Here is a 19,618-nt window from a genome sequence, read left to right on the forward strand (position 1 = left end):
TGCTACTCAAAGTGTGGCCTTTGACTTGGAAGCAATATAAGAAAGTTCGGAAAAATGCAAGTTCTTGGGTCCCGCCCTGGACCCACTGCATTCCAATCTCTAGGGTTGGGATCCAGATATCTGTTTTAACAGTATCTCCATATGATTCCTTGGTATGCTAGGAGTTCGTGGCCTAGTGAAGAGGTATGTAAACTACACTAAAAACAAATACTATCTTTGGAGATATGTACAACGTGTAGTGGGAACGTCACCGGAGTTCCTAAGACTAGGAGCTAACACCTAGCACCTAGGGTGTTCCAGGCACGGCAAAGTCATCGTCTCCGACATCACAACTGATAGAGTGAGATTCGAACCCAAGGCCTTTCTGCTCCAAAGTTCATAATCACTATACAAAACCACCGTAGGGTTGAGAAATGAAGGAAGCTGCACTAGGAAGACTGTGTCTGAGCCAAGTCTGAGTTTGCTAGGCCATCGTGCTGGAGCAAAAGGGAGCAGGAGCATTGTTGAGTCCTAGAAAATGGTGCAGCGATGGAAAGGAATGAAGCACATTCAGAAACGCTGGGCAGTCCAAGATAAAGTGCTGGGGAGGGGAGGGGCATGGATGGGACCGGACAACTAGGTAGAAGTCTTATGACAAATAAAGGGTTGATGTGCTATATGAATGAGTTCGTATTTTATCCCATAAGAAAAAAGGATCACTGAAGACTACTTTTCCAGGCCTGAGAAGACCAGCCTGGCGTCAAAACCACGATGGAAATAAACGAAGGCAATGACACTGGAAGTCGAAGTGAATAGGAAGCTGTGCCCCAGTCCAGGGGAGCAGTGACAGGGCGGGACTGAGTAAGCAGTGGGCAGGGCGCCGGGCACCAGGGCTGTGGAGGTGGGACTGGCTGCACATCGCTACTGACTTGCATTCCTTTAATACATATTCCCTGTGTCCACCATGGGCTGGGCACCGTCCTAGGAGCAGGGGGTTTAGCATGAATAAACCCTACAGATCCCGTATAGAGCTTCCCGTCTAGCATGCAGTGCTTCAGAGGGAGTGAGGGCTGGGATTAGCAGTGATGTGTGCTGTGAAGAAAAGTCAAACTGGGGCGGGGTGGGGGGGGGGCGGGCAGTGAGGGATAACGTGACTGTGACTTCAGACAGGGGTCAGGAAAGGACTCCTGTAAAGTGGCATCTGGGCAGTGGCCTAAGGGAAGTGAGGGGTTAGCCAGGACCTACAGGGGCAGAGGGAGACGCGATGGGACTGGGAGCCAGAAACGGGTGAAAGGAAGAAGTCTGCGAGGCCCGGCAGGTGGATGGCAGTGCCGGTGACTGAGTCAGGCCACGGGTGGCTGACGCTGACGCGACCACGCGGGGAAGCAGGCTCTCGGGAGGGTGGTCTAGAGGCAGGGGTGGGCGAGCCGAAGGATGTTTCAAGGCTGGCTGAATAGCTTCCTTATCAGATTAGAAGGATCAGACTTTTCTACCTAAAGACGTTCGTTTTGGTAAACAGAACCAAAAACATTTCAGTGAGTCACAATAAGCTATTTAAGTGCTACTTCATAGGACTTTCTTGAAAGTTTTTCAGACTTAAAAGTTCACAAGTAAAATTTAGGGCAGAAAAGCTTTATTTAATAAAAAATTCTAAAGTATATTATAAATATTTAAGTGTTTTAATATCAACAAATATAATCTGTCAAGGTAGAAAGTGCCATAATTAGTATAGGTAAATTAAAAACATTCCTAAATCAAAAGCCACTTGGTGGTAGTCATTTTCAGGACGGATCATTACTGTTTCTGAATCAGAACAGCTGGAACGCTGCGGGCCTGTCCGCTCATGTTCCCACGCACACATCTGTAGGTATCATTCTATATACCAGTATTCAGACTCACTTGCGCTGAGGGACTTTAGAGGCTAGCTCTCAGCTTATGACCTTCAATAACTTTATCTGAGTAAAGCTGATCGATCTCTTCCTGGCTGAACCCAAACTCTTTAAGTATCTCTTCAGTGTGTTCTCCTATCAGTGGATCCCTGTCCAAACAAGGGGTGGCTGGGGTGTGTGACAGCAGAGGCGCGGGGCGGGGACTCACGCCCTGCTCCCCATCCGTGATGAACGAGCCCCGCTCCTTGTTGTGAGCATGATGGGCAACCTCTTCGAAAGTCAGAACCGGAGTCACGCACGCGTCTGTGCCATCAAAGACCCGGCACCACTCCGCCTTTGTCTTGGTGGCAAATGCGGCTGCAAATTTCTTCTTCATCTCTGGCCAGTCAGCCATGCTCATCTGATTGGGAAGTTCGTCGGATTTTAGCCCGAGACCTGAGAGGAAAAACACAATTTCATAAATTATGATGCTTTGGGTGGGACGATTATAAAAAACAAAAAAGAGCTTTAAGCTTACATGCCCAAACAGGATGTTCTATAAAGGTTTCTCAAATGGGCCAAGAGAGGAAATTCAAACTCCGCCCGCAGCTGGAGCCCAAGGCTGGAGAGGACAGAAGCAGTAGGAGCGGCAGGAATCAGAACAGACTTTCCGCGCCAGGGATTTACTATTTACACTCCATCAAAAGTAGCCTAGGGAGGTAAGGCGGGGGGGGGGGGGGGGTCACGTTCAACAATAATTTCAAGAAGAAATTTCCTCATGATGTTATTATCTGTCAGATTGAACCACGGTAACCTCGTAATGTACATGATGCTCCCAACCCTACAGAAGATAAAATTTAGACAATTTACACCTGTCCACCTGTTTTCCAGGAAGAGGCCTGACAATAAATGATCAAATTCAAGATCGCAATTTTATGAATAGTATTCATTTCTCTGTATGTAATCAAATGAAAGAGTTCTGGGAGGACAGTGAGAGTTGATTCATTATCCCCTGAAAAACACTGTGAACAAGGAACCAAAAAGTTGTAAAGTATCCAAGGCTCACTGCGCTGTTCCTTCAGCAAATAGGACAGGGGTTACCGCCGGCCGGTCACCGGTGGGGCACGCAGACTTTGCTCTTGAGCATAAAGGGCCGTGGAGGGCCCACCCGCGCAGGCAGAAAGGATGAAGGCGCCTGCTGGGGAGGCACAGGAAGGATGGCTCCTCTGGCTCACGCTTCCTTCACTGACAAGCTCCTACCCCGCAGGACTCCAGTGCTCATTAAATTATACCCAAAAGCGCCACTTGACCAGGGTTTGGTGTAAATGTCATTTATGCCCTCACAAAATAGGGTTTTTTAGTGTGGAAGTTTAAGGGTGAAATAATAATAAAAGCCCCTTCTTCTTCTGCATATTTTGTGTAAATTTAGCCACGTTAATCAAATAATTCTAATTTTCATAACCCTTTCCTTCTCCATGTTGAAGAACAACTAACTGTAAGCTGCTCTGAAAATGCAGGATGAAGAACTTTCATATTGACAAGAAATGATGCCTTTGTTATGTCTATAATGAAAGTGTAATATGCTAATTAGACCAGATGTCCTTCCGGACGACCTTCCGGACAAAGCCAGGGCTGAGAGGGCAGCTCAGGTCCCAGGTGCCAGAGGGAAGCCAGTGCCGGCCCCTGGGGAAAGGAAGGCCTACTCTTGCATGAATTTTGTGCATTGGGCCTCTAGTTGTTGAATAAAAGGACATGGCTATTAATTATAATTTTATATAATTGCATATATTATATGTACATTATAAATTGAAAAGAAAATAGTTTTGTTTGTATGTACACAAAAAAAGGACTAGAAGGCCACATCCCAAACTAACCCCAAGTGGAAAGACAAGAAAGAATTTTTTTATTTCTTACTTTATAAATTCTGTAATGCTTAAAAACGGTTCTACAGTTTTTTTCAACTATATTTAAGTTGGTGAAGTTAATGTAGTTGATCATAAATTGCTCTCTAATGCTGGCAAAAACAGTCATTGCAGCTATATACAAGTAACTTTGAGTAGACATTGCATCTGAAAAGCTGCTACACATAACAGTGAGACTCTAAAGTTGGGAGAAATGCACTGTGACCAGTTTGTCACGTCACTTCAGAGTATATTCTAAAGCTTCTTAGATCCTAAATTACCTGTAAACTTTAAATTCAAACATTGCACAGGAACAAAAAAAAAACCTTCAGTTCAATTATTTAACCAGGAAAGAAGAGATCACAAATTTTCCTGCTAACTTGTGGTAGCATGCCAACAAGACAAGAATCTGCACGACAGTTAAGCTGCAGAAGCATCAAGTGCTAGCAACGTATTCCAACACATCTCAGTCACCAGTCTCTCCGTGCTCTGGTGACCCTCCACTGAGGTGTCATGAGGGACATCTATCCAGGGACAGGATGGCTAGCAGGTCATTTCTAGATAAGATTAGATAACAGCACACAAGGGCAAGATAAATATCTAACACTACAGAGCACAAAATGTAAGAAACACACCGAACTCCCACAACAGAGGGCATTATTTTTTTAAATCTGAGCTATTTTACAAAATTGTAAAATTACCTGTCAATTTAAAAGATGGGGGAAATACCCCACAGTAGAGTGATGGCTGTGATTAGGTTAATCATAAAGTGAGTATGTAGTAAAAAGACATCATGAACTTCAGAAGGCCCTGAGAGAGTGGCTGAAGTGCAGCCATAAGGGGCGGGAGGCACAGGACAGTTACCCACCCTTGACCAGCAGCTGGTAGAACTGGGGTTCCAACGCGCCAACAGCCATGAACTCCCCATCGGCCGTCCTGTACGTTGTGTAGAAAGGGGCCCCACCATCTAGCAGGTTCTCCCCTCGAGGCTGTTCCCACAGCCCGAGGTTTTTAGTTTTCCACAGAAAAGAACTTAGATATGCCGTGCCTTCCACCTTTAAAGAAACAGAACACAAGACCAATCCAGGTAAATAAACTGTAAAGCACGGCTACTTTCTACTTAGGTTGTTCTTTAATTGTTGTGCAAAGAATGTTTATCTTAAGGGTCTAACAAGGTTATATCTAATTATACAACTTCCTTGGTATCTAAGTTACGGTACAGTGGGTTTCTACACTATTCAGTTCAGAAAATACTGTTCAGAAAACTAGAAGGTTATTACCTTGTTCTCCCTTTCAAATAAGCCTGGCAGAATACGGATAATTTTTGAAGTTGGGTGAGGGTACATAGAAGTTCATTTACAGAATATTCTCTCTACTTTTTGGTATATGTTAAAACCATCAGGATAGAAAGCTAAAAGAAAGCACAAAGACTTTTTAAAGTCCATTTTCTGATCTCAATATCTATAAACACATACACACAGATATATAACACATATCACATTCTAAAGATAAATCACATTAAGTAAAACTTAGCTTATTCTAGTTTGACTCCAAGCCCAAGAGAACTGTACTTATGTTTTTACTATCTCACCTTTAATGATCACTAGAAAGTCTCAAAGTACAGGCACACCTCACTGTATTGCACCCCGCAGGTATTGTAGTTTTTATTTATTTGATTTTCATTTCTTTATTGATTAAGGTATTACATATGTGTCCTTATACCCCCAAGGCCCCCCAGCCCCCGACTCATGCCCCCTCCCCCCCCCCGGTGTCTGTGTCCATTGGTTAGGCTCATATGCATGCATACAAGTCCTTTGGTTCATCTCTCCCCCTTACCCCCGCCCACCCCTACCTTCCCTCTGAGGTTTGATGGTCTGATCCATGTTTCTCTGTCTCTGGATCTGTTTTTGTTCATCAGTTTATGTTGTTCATTATATTCCACAAATGAGTGAGATCATGTGATATTTATCTTTCTCTGACTTGCTTATTTTGCTTAGTATAAAGTTCTCCTGTTCCATCCACGCTGTTGCAAATGGTAAGAATTCCTTCTTTTTTATCGTAGCATAGTATTCCATTATGTAGATGTACCACTGTTTTTTAATCCACTCATCTGCTGATGGGCACTTAGGCTGTTTCCAAATCTTAGCTATGGTGAATTGAGCTGCTATGAACATAGGGGTGCATATATCCTTTCTGATTGGTGTTTCTAGTTTCTTGGGATATATTCCTAGAAGTGGGATCACTGGGTCAAATGGGAGTTCCATTTGTAGTTTTTTGAGGAAACTCCATACTGTTCTCCACAGTGGCTGTACCAGTCTGCATTCCCACCAGCAGTGCACGAGGGTTCCTTTTTATCTGCATCCTCGCCAGCACTTGTCGTTTGTTGATCTGTTGATGATAGCCATTCAGACAGGTGTGAGATGGGTCCGCATTGTCGTTTTGATTTGCATCTCTCGTATGATTAGTGACTTTGAGCATGTTTTCATATGTCTCTTGGCTTTCTGAATGTCCTCTTTTGAAAGGTGTCTATTTAGGTCCTTTGCCCATTTTTTGATTGGATTGTTTATCTTCCTTTTGTTAAGTTGTATGAGTTCCCTATAAATTTTGGAGATTAGGCCCTTATCAGATATGACATTGGCAAATATGTTTTCCCACACAGTGGGTTTTCTCGTTGTTTTGTTGATGGTTTCTTTTGCTGTGCAGAAGCTTTTTATTTTGATGTAGTCCCATTTGTTTATTTTCTCCTTAGTTTCCATTGCCTTAGTAGCTGTATCAGTGAAGAAATTGCTTCAGCATATGTCTGAGATTTTGCTGTCTATGGGTTCCGCTAGTATTTTTATGGTTTCCCATCTTACGTTTAAGTCCTTTATCCATTTGGGGTTTATTTTTGTGTATGGTGTAAGTTGGTGGTCTAGTTTCATTTTTTTCCATGTATCTGTCCAATTTTCCCAGCACCATTTATTAAAGAGACTGTCTTGACTCCATTGTATGTTCTAGGTATTGCAGTTTTTATAAACTGAAAATTTGTGGCAACCTAGAATCAGGGAAAGCTACTGTTACCATTTTCCCAACAAACTTAGATGATGGTTAGCATTTTTAGCAAATACAGTATTTTTTAATTAAAAAGTTAAGGCATGGCCCTAGCTGGTTTGGCTCAGTGGATAGAGCATCAGCCTGCAGACTGGAGGGTCCCGGGTTCAATTCCAGTCAAGGGCACATGCCTGGGTTGTGGGCTCGATCCTCAGTGGGGGGCATGCTGGAGGCAGCCAATCACTGATTCTCTCTCATCATTGATGTTTCTCTCTCTCCCTCTACCTTCCTCTCTGAAATCAATAAAAATATATTTTTTAAAAAGTTAAGGTATATACATTGTTTTTTAGACATAATGCTATTGCACACTTAATAGATTACAGTATTGTGTAAACATCTTTTATATGAACTGGGAAACCAAAAATTCGTGTGACTCAATTTTAATATTCACTTTATTGCAGTGGTCTGGAACTAAGCCCGCAATATCTCCCAGGTTTGCCTGCTAACAATAATGTGGGTGGCACATACATGGGTTTTCCGAGTCCAGGCAAACTAGTTCAGGAATGCCACTTCCCACCGAGTCCTGGGGTAGAAGAAATGGGTCCACGTGCTCAGTTATGGCTACCATGGGCTTCATGCACGGCACTATTTAGAGAAGATACTTCCCTAGCCTTGTGGCTTTTACAACCCTGATGCTTCCGGCTGCCCAGAAGAAAGCCATCAAAGAGTCCTCCTCTCAGGTTGCCAATAGCGGGGCCAATTCCAGCTGAGAGCTCAGGGTACCAACAGAGGGACCAATTCCAGCTGAGAGCTGAGGGTACCAATAGGGGGCCAATTCCAGCTGTGAGCTGAGGGTACAAACAGGGGAGGGGGCCAATTCCAGCTGAGAGCTCAGGGTACCAACAGGGGGGCCAATTCCAGATGTGAGCTGAGGGTACAAACAGGGGGGCAATTCCAGCTGTGAGCTGAGGGTACCAATAGAGGGACCAATTCCAGCTGTGAGCTGAGGGTAGCAAGAGAGGGGCCAATTCCAGCTGAGAGCTGAGCTACCCACAGAAGGGCCAATTCCAGCTGTTAGCATGGAATTTCTCACAGTTACTAGCTGTGAAACAAATGCCAATTATCACTAGGATGCATCTGTTTTCCTTTTTAACCTGACGCCTCACGTACACCTGAATTTATGGCTCTGATATTTGACATCACCAAATAGTGGAGTTTGTATAAGGAGCCTATGGCAGTGCAATTTTTTGAATCTGTATTACACATATCTTAGATATCACACGTACAATGATACACACAATTATATATATATATATATATATATATATATATATATATACACACACATATATATATACATACATACATACACATATATATATACACACATTTACGTACTATTAAATAAGCAATTAAATGTCATTAATAAATTATTTAAATTATTATGAAATAAGTACTTAGCCTAAAATTCTCCTTAAAACTCCCAAGGCCCTTGCCCTGACCGGTTTGGCTGAGTGGATGGAGCGTCGGCCTATAGACTGAAGGGTCCCAGGTTCAATTCCAGTCAAGGGCATGTACCTTGGCTGCGGGTGTGTCCCCAGTGGGGGGTGTGCAGGAGGCAGCTGATCGATGTCTCTCTCTCATCGATGTTTCTAACTCTCTATCCCTCTCCCTCCCTCTCTGTAAAAAAAATCAATAGAATATATTAAAAAAAACAAACTTCCAAGGCCCATGTTTACCCTTAGTTCAGGCCTTTTGGGCCACACGGACCAGTAGAGGGCAGCAGAGGGCAACACCTGAAAGCAGGGGCTTCTGTGTCAGGCTGCCCGCTGCTTCTGACCCTTTGCTTCTTCCCAGGCATCCTCTCCGAGCCTGAAGCTCTTCCAGTGCCAGATGAGATGAGCACGCCCACTCCGGGGCCGTGGGCATCTGCGGAGGGCAGACACCCAGCAAGCGCCCAGCCTCCCGCTTGCCTCATGAAAGTGAGCCTGGCACGGCTGCTGCTCCTAGTGCCCGCTGGACTGGGCGAGGAGCTGAGACAGGACAATGGGCACAACGGCATGAGAGCTGCACCTGAGGGCAGCATCGCAAGGCACAGAGGCCGTTACAGAGCTGCGCTGCCGGTGATGAGCCTGAGAGGAGAAGAAAGTGCGGCAAAGGCTCCAGAGATGAGGGGTCCTGGGAGGAAACAGCTTTCACAAGGTACCCGATGACAAATGCAATTTATGAGATTCTTCTAACGCGTGCGATTACCACCAAATATGGCCCCTGACCATTCCTTTTTCTTGGAGGTTTCTCTTTCCTTTGTTTCCATGACAACACTCCCTCCCGTCCTCCCACTTAGCCCTGGCTGCTGCTCTGCCCCCTCCCGAGCAGATCAGCCCCGCGTGCTCCCGAATGACTGAAACCTGTTTCTAGTCTCTGACTTCAATACGCCATCTGGATATCTCAAGGCACTGCAAACCCGAAGTCACCAAAAACAAATTCCCTTCCTTTTTAATAACAACAAAAAATCCTTACAGAGTGCCAGCCGCTGTCCACTCACTGCACATGCTACTCACTCAATTCTCTACCTGCTCTGTGGTAGATGCCATTGTTACAGAGAGCTGAGGCACCGGGAGCTTAAGTCCCTCTCCCAAGATCACAGAGCTAGGAAATGGCAGCACCAGGATGGAGGGAGGCAGCCATCAGATTCAGCGCTCCTGACCACTGAGCCACACTGCCTCTTCCTTCAGTAATCCTCCCCCGGGGTGCCAGTGACACCATGCACCAGGTCACCCATGCCAGAAATAAGGGGCCATCCTCGATTCCTCCCGCTCCCCTCACTGCCAATGCACTGCCAAATCCCAGCTATTTCACATCTCAGATACCCCTTCAATCCAGACCCATTCTACCACTAGCTACTTAGTACCTGCTCTCATCTCTTGGCAATAACCCAGCAACCACCTCTCTGCCTCCAGCCTTATCTCCCCCAAGTCCATCCCCCATCCTCCCTCTAAAGATTGGTCCAGATGCAAATGTGGTGGCACTGATTGGGCTCTTACCAACCAGCTGTGAGACCTGGGGCACATTTCCATGCTTCTGTTTTCCGCTCTTTAAAATAACAACGTGTTCCAAATGCAACTGCAGTAGAAGGAATCACACGAGACAGTGCCTCGCTTACCGCCGCACAAGGCACATGACCAAGGTAAGACGGCATAAAACCGAAGCAGTATGATGCCAATGTCTCCCCTACAAAGTGCCGCAAGAAGGCCCAGTCTGCTCCGTTTGACCTTTGCATCCTTAAGAATCTTCTCTGCTAGGGAAGACTTCCTGAGCCCCGTTTTGAATGAGGGTTTCTTAAAAACTATATTCTAATCCCAAGAAACAGCTCGGGGAAAATTAATAAAACACAAGAATCAGGTGAGTCGTGAAAACTGTATAAAATGGACTTGGACTCCATAGACACATGACCAAGATACAACGTTCTGACTCATGTAAAGGATAGGAGGCTATTTTTTTTTTTTTAAAGATGTCCTTGGTAACTTGGATTCAATCTTCAGATCTCATTGATCTCTTGTCTTGTTCAGAAAAACGTGCGAGGCAGCCATATTTCACACTTAGGGGAACTGGCAGGGCTGTCATTTCCCCAGTGAACACTCACCATGCTGGCGTCGAGGACCTGGCCTCTGCCGGAGCGCGTGCGTTCAAAGAGAGCCATCACGATGCCCAGGGCGCACATGAGGCCGCCACCAGCAAAGTCAGCCAGCAGGTTCAGGGGAGCAGAGGGGTTCTCACCGCTGCTGCCAAGTCTGGACAGGACACCTACAAAAAAATCGGAGAGCATTAACCATAAAGTTAATGTCCCTTTTAAATAAATACATAAAGGAGGAGTAACGGTCTCTCCAGTCGCTGACGTCAGTGGAAACCAGGACATGATGCTTTTCCAATTCTAAACATATTCAGCCTACTAGTTAACAGGCTTTCCCTCCAACTGGTTCCTCCTTTTGTGTTTTTTTTCTTCTCCAAAACTTTATTCCACCGAACATTTTCAAAATTTTATTTGTAAGTTTTTACTTATTGAGCAAAATGAGAAAAATGATTCCAGAAGAAAAAAAAAGATTGTTATCAATTTAGTTTATGATTTCACAAAAGTATAACGCACTTCCATTCTTATTAGAAAAAGAAAGGGCTTAATTAGACTTGAAAAACCAATTCTGTACTCACTCTCTCCTCAACCTTTAAATGTGCACTCACAGATTCTGAGACAATTTACTCAACAACCCACAATCCTAACATTCTAGAACAGGGGTGGGCAAACTTTTTGACTCGAGGGCCACAATGGGTTCTGAAACTGGACCGGAGGGCCGGAACAAAAGCATGGATGGAGTGTTTGTGTGAACTAATATAAATTCAAAGTAAACATCATTACATAAAAGGGTACGGTCTTTTTGTTTTTAGTTTTATTCATTTCAAACGGGCCGTAGTTTGCCCATGGCTGTTCTAGAATCAGGCCATTCTAAGACATGCTCTCACGGGTAAAATTTCTAATAAAGGGGAATGACGACCTGAAAACAACAGTTGAGCAGCATCTACAAAAATCTAAAACGGTGACTCAGGCAATGATTCTCCATGAAGGCGGAGGAAGAGGGCTGTCAGAATCAAACCGCATCAGCATTTTCTAATGACAGAGCAGCCATCCCTGTCACCACCCGGTCCCTGACTCCCTGGCAGGGCCTTGCCTGAGAAGTGACTCCACATGCGCAGTCAGAATGAGAGAATATTATCCATCAGATGTGTGAAGACAGAGGAAAGGGCTGAGAGTGACTGTTCCAAGACAAGCCAGCGCTTTGGAAACCACCACTGTCCTTCCTGATTTAAATGCTCACCTTTAGAGACTCCTTTGCATTAATCAGTGTCACTTTAGAACTTGTCTGGAAACAAAATGGAAAGTGTAGAGCGATCCTGTTTCCCAGCATACCTGACAGAGCCAAGTAGTTGATGTCATGGCCTGCTGCCGTGGCGAACCTTCCTGACTGGCCAAACCCGCTCAGCCTGGCATAGATGAGCCTGGGGTTCTCCTTCTGCAGGATCTCGGGGCCCAGCTGGAGCTTCTCCATGACGCCTGGCGAGAAAAGCAACTTTATATATATAATTTTTTTAATTGATTTTTTACAGAGAGGAAGGGAAAGGGAGAGTTAGAAACATCGATGAGAAACATCAATCAGCTGCTTCCTGCACACCCCCGACTAGGGATGTGCCCGCAACCCAGGCACATGCTCTTGACCGGAATCGAACCCAGGACCCCTCAGTCCGAAGGCCGACGCTCTATCCGCTGAGCCAAACCAGTTAGGGCTAAAAGCAACTTTTTTTTTTAAGGGCGCATGGATTGAGGACGCGTGTACTCCCTTTTCTGTGGCAAACATAAGACAGCATGCTTGCAAGTAGTACGAATAACATTTGTTGTGGGTTTAACAACAAATGTTATTAGCGTTACTTGCAAATATCCACATAAGTCTAAAATGGTGACTCAGGCAATGATTCTCAATGAAGGTGGAGGAAGAGAGAGCGGTGTCAGAATCAAACCCCATGAGCATTTCCAAACTACACAGCAACCAGGAGTCTGGAACCCAGAGTGAAGCCAGCACTTCTGGGATGTGTGGCTTCTGCCCCAGAATGCTGTCTCCTTCCTTATTTCCCTCCGGGCCTAGCCAAGGGTCTTCAGTGCCTCCAGTGAGCATTTCAAATCCTCTCCTCGGCAAGTGACGAGAAGTGGTTTGTTCTCTCCGAACGGTTACCCTGGGCCTTTGTTTGGGCCCCAACTCCCTTTGGGGCACTGCTATTCCTTTTAGGACCTTTTCTTTTTCAATGCCAGCATCGGTGCCTGCCACCTGCGGCCTCGGGGTGTCTTTGGGCATGTGCATATGCCATCTTCCCTGTTAGCTCAGCGGCCGGGCCTCTAAAGCTCCTAGCATCGGTGCCTTCACAAAAAGGCTCCGTGCATGCCCGTGGAAAGAAAGGCTGGCGACACGAGCACCCAAGCTCTTATGTAATCAGCAAGTACAACATCCACTGCACAAAATGCAGGTAACTGGCACCTAAAGTCTCCTGGCTCAATTTTCCTCCTAGCTGCCAGGCCCCGGCCACATTACTTAAGCAGTCTGAACTCCCTTCATCTTCAGACGGGGCGTTATAAATTGTGATATAACCCTAATGACGCTATCCTCAAAGCCGGCTGTGGGGGAGATGCGTTAACACATCTCCATGTGCCTGGCGTCTCACAGACATTCCATCCATTCGCCGACCTCCTGCTCTACACCAGGCACAGCTCCGGGTTTGTCCTCGAGCAAGAGCACTCTGATTGCTGACTTGGAACGGCCCCAGCGGTGCTGACCCAAGAAGCACCTTCCGCAGATTGTCACAGCAGCGCCACGGGGGCTGCAGCAGGTGCGGACAGAACGCATCCCAGAGGGACAACGGCGGGTTCCTCTCACTGAAAATGGGGGCAGTGAAAGGGAGATGGGGGGTCCCGGGTGAAGCACAGGCTTCTGATGCAGGCAGCTGGGTGGGTGGACATCGGTCCCATGCACTGGGATAAATAATGCAGAAGGAGCCCTGACCGGTTTGGCTCAGTGGATAGCGCGAAGGCCTGCGGATTGAAGGGTCCCAGGTTCGATTCCGGTCAAGGGCATGCACCTTGGTTGCGGGCACATCCCCAGTGGGGAGTGTGCAGGAGGCAGGTGATCGATGTTTCTCTCATCGATGTTTCTGACTCTCTCTATCCCTCTCCTTTCCTCTCTGTAAAAAATCAATAAAATACATTTTTAAAAAATAATGCAGAAGGAGATGATGCCATGATAGCAGGGAGGGGGCTGGGCTGGGTCCTGTGGGGCGGCAGTGCCTCTCCACACCACCTGTCTTCCCGCAGTCCCGGCTCTGAAAGAGGGGTGCGCAGTGAGAGACCGGGGCGCCCCCTGCCGGTGGAACGGGAGACTGATGGGGATGGAGAAGGCGGCTCGGGGAGAATGAGCATGAACTGGAGCTGACCTGGCCCTGGGAGCACTTGCACCGCAGCAGGGGGGCCAGCCAGGTCAGGGGAGGGCTGTGGGGGTACAACCCCACCTCGTCTCCCCGAAATGCAGCCGACGGCCATGTCCCGTTATGCCGCCGTCCTGGTAGAGGGGCCTAGGACTTGCGTTAGATGCCCAGAGGGCTCCCCACCCTCCAGGACCTAGGCCGGCAGACATGGGTGACCGGGAAGAGACACGGGAGGAAGTCGGGGAGGGGAGTAGGGGGACGCGGGCCCCGGCAGGCCCCCGGGTTCAAGTCTCGAAGAGGTTCTCAAGGGGCCCGGGACCAAGGACACCCGGTCCCCAGGAAGGTCCAGGAGGCTGGGCGGGAGGGTTCCTGCGGCCACGGCGCGAGGGCGCAGCCTCCATCAGCTCAGCTTGGCCCGGCCCGGCCGGAGCCCTCGGCGCTCACCGTGGCGGAAGGGCTCCAGCACCACGTCCGCGCGGGCGCACAGGCGCCGCACCACGGCCGCTCCGCGCCGCCGCTTCAGGTCCACGGCCAGCGAGCGCTTGCCCCGCGACAGGCGGCTCACGTCGCCCGCGGCGCCCGGCCGGTCCACGCGCACCACCTGCGCCCCGAAGTCCGCCAGGACCATCCCGCAGAACGGGCCGGGGGCCAGGCCCGCCAGCTCCACCACCGAGACGCCCCGCAGCGCCATGACAACCCGCGTTTCTCTCCGAAGGTGGAGAGCACAGGCCCTGGGGGCTCTACATCCAGGCCCGGGCGCGCCGCCCCGAGTGCGCCGCCGCCCCCTGCGCATGCGCGCGGCCCGGAGTCTGCGCAGTGGGCGCGCCCGGGCCCCGCCGCCGGGAGGGATGGGCGTGGCGTCCACCGAGCCTCTGTCCTTTTCGTCCCGCAGTCACGTCCGAAGTGACCCCCAGGCTTGACCTTGAGGTCTCTGGCCTGTCACTGTCCTCTTAGGACGCTTTTACGCTCATCTTCCTGACCCAGCCTTTGGCCACTTGAGCCCCTATATCTGCCCGTTCCTGAAGCAATAAAAAGGGAATACCTATTTAAGAACGATGCTGTAAATTAATAATAATTAAAAAAAAAAAGCCTTAGCAGGTTTTGCTCAGTGGCTGTAGCTCGGCCCGCGGACTAAGTTCAGTTCTGATCCAGGGCGCAGACCTAGTTTGCAGGCTCAATCCCCGTCCTGGTCAGCGTGTGCAGGAGGCAAGCAATCCATGTGTCTCACACCATGTTCCTCTCTGTCTCTCCCCCCCCCCCCCCCCTAAAAATCAACGGGAAAATACCCTGGGTGAGGACCACCAACAACAAAAGGGATGCTGTTTCCGCCTGTGGCCTGCAGATTGTCTCCTTCGCTGTCTGTGCTTCTTAGCCACGAATGACTGAATCCACAAAGGGCTTGAGGTCCCTTCTAGATGCGCTCGATTTTGAGTTATAAACTGTGGATTACATGCCTTCCAAAAAAAAAAAAGTTCACACTACACTACAGAATATGTATAAAGTGTAATACCAGAAGAACATCAGAAGGGGGTGCTCATCAGGGCCAAATGAGAGAGGTCTAAAAATATTTTGGATTTGCCACCTGCCATTTTTATGGATAATGACAGATCCGAGTTTTTCATTTTAATGCACAACCTTTTTTTTCTTTTTAAAGTACAATAAAATAAGTCATCGCAAATAGCCCTACTGCGTTTACAGATGGTCTTCTCTCATCTCTGCATGGCAGTGGTTCTCAACCTTGGCTGCACATTAGAATCATCTGGGAATCTTTTTAAAATCCTGATTTCTGGGCCCCATCCTCCGGAAATTCTGTTTCTTTGTGACTAATGTTGTGGCCCCACCCCATCACAAAGAAACAGAATTTCCGGAGGATGAGGCCCAGAAATCAGGATTTTAAAAAGATTCCCAGGTGATTCTAATGTGCAGCCAAGGTTGAGAACCACTGCTGTATGGCCTGTGTGTAGGCGGCTTGGTCATTGGACTGTTCTGGAATTTTAATAGAACCAGGAGTGGATGCCAGCACAATCAACCTGCTCTTGTCCTTTCCGAAGTATGGGCTCATATACGCTGAGGCAGGTGATTGAAGTGGAGGCCAGATTTGGCACAATGGTAATCAAGATCTTTTAGGCCAGCTTGAAATCGTCTTAACCAGCTTTGGAATGATTTGGGGGTTCTTGTAGCTTTCTCTTTGTTGCCTCCTCCTTGACCCAGACACCTTCCCGTTGCCTTCATCTGAGAATAGCCTCTTTAAAAGACGTCCTGAGGCATATGAAAAGCTTTAAGAATTTAGAAGAGCAGAAGTCTATTCCAACCTGAGTGTCAAACTGAAAGTGGTTAGGCGTGCTCTACCAGCATGCAATGAGGAGAGACTTTCATAGAAAAAAAAAAAAGGTGGAAGCAAAACAAGGAAATTATTGATGGGCTGTGGCTTAAAGCGTATTTGGCTGTTTGTGATTGGCTGTTCTCAGGTTTGGATTTTGTAATCTTAAAGGCAGTTCAGGCTTAGATTTTGGTTTGCTTCCTAGGATGTCACAGGATTAGAGCCACCTCGGTCTCGTGGCTTCCTTGCTTAACTAACTTAACACTTCCTTGTCCCTCTCTATCCAATGTTCCTTAATAGCATTTGAGAGAGCTCTCAGGATGTTAGGGCAAACCATAGCAAGATATAAAAATATATAAAAAGTATAATGTCAAATGATTTGTTTTATTACTGTGTTCCTAAAAAATAAAAAGCATAAAGATGTGCAGGAAAAGAATGACATAAATACTTCAAAATACTAGTATTATGTTTGGTGTGATGATTTTTATAGTAAATGCTTTTCTGTATTTTATAAAATTTCTGCAGTAGGCTTTATAGTCAGGAAAGAACAAAAAGATATTTTTAAAAGTAACACTCCAAACATAGTGAACTTGTCTCTGGCCATAAAACACTACCTTTTCCACGGCTGTGTCATGCTGTGAGTGGGGTGTTGTTTCTCTCTCCTGTCAACCCCTAGCCTGTTGCCGTCTGTGGCTCCTAAAACACGCTTTACATGATGTCATCCAGGCACTTACTCTCCTTTGCCTATCTTCCTCCATTAGGTTTGTTTAACAAAAAGCTTTGAGACAGAAAGTTTTCCTGAAAGAGCGGATTTACTGAGCTACTTACCAGCCAGAAAAGGGCCAGGTTCTGATCACACAGTCTAGATCAGCAGCCGGCTGGATGGAGAAGGCAAACATGCCCATCGTCCTGGGGTGGCCAGGGCTCTGTTATACCACGTGTTTGAGGAAGAAAGATGTAAGTTGCTTTGAAAGGATTAACATTGTCTCTAGGTAAGGGGGTGGCAGGGAAGAGGTAAATCAAAGAAAGTTCTGGGATAGGGGAGTCGTTTGTAAGGAGGAAGTATTTGATGCTTCTGTGTCGGTTGTGGGAAACAGGCCAGAAAGTTCGCGTGTAAGCAGGATGCTGTGGCATCTGGGGGCAGCTGTTCTTTCCAGATAGCTGCTTGAAGTCCATTTAAGGTTTCATTGCATTCAGGAAGGCTGTTGGTTTCAGCCCCGACTGTTCACTGGTGAACCTTCCTTGCCTCTTCCTCCCACCCTCCAGCCTGCTGTCATTTCAGTTAGGGCATCTCAGAATATTTCTCTTCTCAGGTTAAAGACTCACGGGAGGTGAAAAAATGCTGAGTAGCTCCTGGAATAGCCCAGTATCTTTGCACAAAGTAGATGTTTATCAATTCCAGCCATGCCCTTTGCAGTTTATATTTGATTAGAGGCCTGGTGCATGAATTCATGCACCAGTGGGGTCCCTTGGCCTTGGCCTGCAGGATTGGGCTGAAACCGGCTCTCCGACATCCCCCGAGGGGTCCCAGATTGCAGGGGGCACAGGCCAGGCCAAGGGACCCCAACAGTGCACAATCGGGGCTGGGGAGGGACGCAGGAGGTTGGCCAGCTGGGGAGGGACTGAGGGAGGACTCCAGGGCGTGTCCTGCCTGTCTCCCTCAGTCCTGATTGGCCAGACCCCAGCAGCAAGCTAACCTACCAGTCAGAGCGTCTGCCCCTGGTGGTCAGTGTACGTCATAGCAAGTGGTTGAGCGGCCTTAGCATATCATTAGCATTTTATGCTTTGATTGGTTGAATGGATGATCAGACCACTGGACACTTAACATGTTAGGCTTTTATTATATAAAATTATTCTATTCTTTGCTTGAATATTTTTTTACTTCAGCTTTTGTTTGCAGTTTGCTCAATACTATTCCTTCAATATAATCTACTTGTTTAAAGTTCAAATGCAGCCCTTTCGACACTGGAAATCACCCACCTGACCACTTTGTGGAGCAGCTACACTGAACCGACCGCATTTCTGCAGCGAGCAGAAACCCACATGCTTCATTTATGGACTTTACCTTCACTTGGGTTTTAGAATTTAAAAGTTGGTTGCTTAGCCCAGCCGTCGTGGCTCAGTGGTTGAGCATCGACCTATGAACCAGGAGGTCATGGCTCCATTCCCTTAATCCCCAGAATGGGGTGTATAGGAGGCAGCCAATCAATGATTCTCCCTCATCATTGATGTTTCTATCTCTCTCTCCCTCTCCCTTCCTCTCTGAAATCAATAAAAAATATATATATTTAAAAGTTGGTTGTTTAGGTGATACCTTTACATTCCCCATGGCACCTGCCTACTATCTCCTCTACAGAGCCTCAGTTTCAGGAAGATTTGTAAAATCAGTCTTTCAAATTCTGGAAGTCGGTAAAATTGGGAAACATTGATAATTATCCTCACTTTCTTCTACCTTCCTTACTAATCACTCTTCTTCACACCCGGGACTTATTTGAAAGTGCTTTCTGCTGGGCCACATCCAAACCTGAGGTGTCTGTCTCTACTAAGGTGAAGACTAGAATTCTGGGATCAACATAGACAGACTTTGGGTTGTGATGAAGAGCCTTTCCCCTTCAAGATATTCAGATTTCATTAAAGGGTCCTCTAAACAGCAATGTCTTAAAAAGGTTGAAGTTGTAACAATGGACTAACTGAAAAGTGGAGTTTGGAGTAGACAAGGGACCCAGATCTGTGCCCACAGAAGTGATTGTACGACCCTTCACATCATCTGCATGAAAATATTTTAACTTTGTGTTAACAAATCATGGTGACTTACAATGTATGACTATTCAACTTTATTAAGAACATTATAAAACAGTACATTTAACAAAGGTGTGTTTATGATTCACATAATGCATATTACATTTTTCTTGCCTCGATTTGACTGAAAGCCAGTCCAGTATCTTCCTACAGGCACTTGGCTTGTACTGTATGTGCTTTAGGTATGGACTTCCCTTAGCTGGCAACATCTGAATATCTGTTGCCAGTGCACTGTTACAGGGCATTTATGACATTGGCTCATAGTAAACTTCAACCTCATTCCATGGGAAAGGGTGAGGTATTGGGGACATATACAAAATCACAAAAACATTTCCAGTCAAGCACATTTTAGCTACTATCCATTCCATTTTAAGTAGCATTACATGAGGATTCAGGAAGAGTTTTAAAATATTTGCAAATGGGAAGAAAAGGGTCAAAGGCTGAACTGAGCATGAAATACACTGTCAGCTAACAGAGCAGCCCTAATTAATTTTCTCCACCTCCAGCTGTAGATGGGTAATCAATAGAAAGCAAATCCATAGTTTAAGCCTCTGTGGAAACCCAATTTGTAACAGAAAATAAATTAAGGGCCCGTTACTTATAAGGGAATTCATTGTATGATATCTGTCAGATAGCATTTCTCTAGTGCACTTTAAGTGTGATTCGACATCAGGGTAAACACATATTCTAGTGATAATGTCTTT

General features: G+C 46.6%; 1 protein-coding gene across 1 annotated transcript; it reads right to left on the reverse strand.

Moving 5' to 3' along the window:
* Positions 1-1,597: 1,597 nt before the first annotated feature.
* On the reverse strand, positions 1,598-14,584 carry AMACR (alpha-methylacyl-CoA racemase). The gene is made up of 5 exons (XM_081088604.1): positions 14,240-14,584; positions 11,739-11,882; positions 10,422-10,582; positions 4,617-4,803; positions 1,598-2,303 (listed from the first exon to the last, which is right to left on the reverse strand). Exons 1-5 carry the CDS (start codon positions 14,484-14,486, stop codon positions 1,894-1,896), a joined length of 1,149 nt encoding a protein of 382 aa, XP_080944730.1. The 5' UTR covers positions 14,487-14,584; the 3' UTR covers positions 1,598-1,893.
* Positions 14,585-19,618: the final 5,034 nt, after the last annotated feature.

The sequence above is a fragment of the Myotis nattereri genome, assembly GCF_964212035.1.
Source record: "Myotis nattereri genome assembly, chromosome: 4".
In the NCBI taxonomy this organism is placed as follows: Eukaryota; Metazoa; Chordata; class Mammalia; order Chiroptera; family Vespertilionidae; genus Myotis; species Myotis nattereri.

Coding starts and splice junctions, on each gene's coding strand:
- AMACR (XM_081088604.1), bottom strand. CDS start 14,486: ATGGCGCTGCGGGGCGTCTCGGTGGTGGAGCTGGCGGGCCTGGCCCCC. Junction 11,883..14,239: donor GCTGGAGCCCTTCCGCCACG/GTGAGCGCCGAG, acceptor TTTTCTCGCCAG/GCGTCATGGAGAAGCTCCAG. Junction 2,304..4,616: donor CTACCAGCTGCTGGTCAAGG/GTGGGTAACTGT, acceptor TTTTCCTCTCAG/GTCTCGGGCTAAAATCCGAC.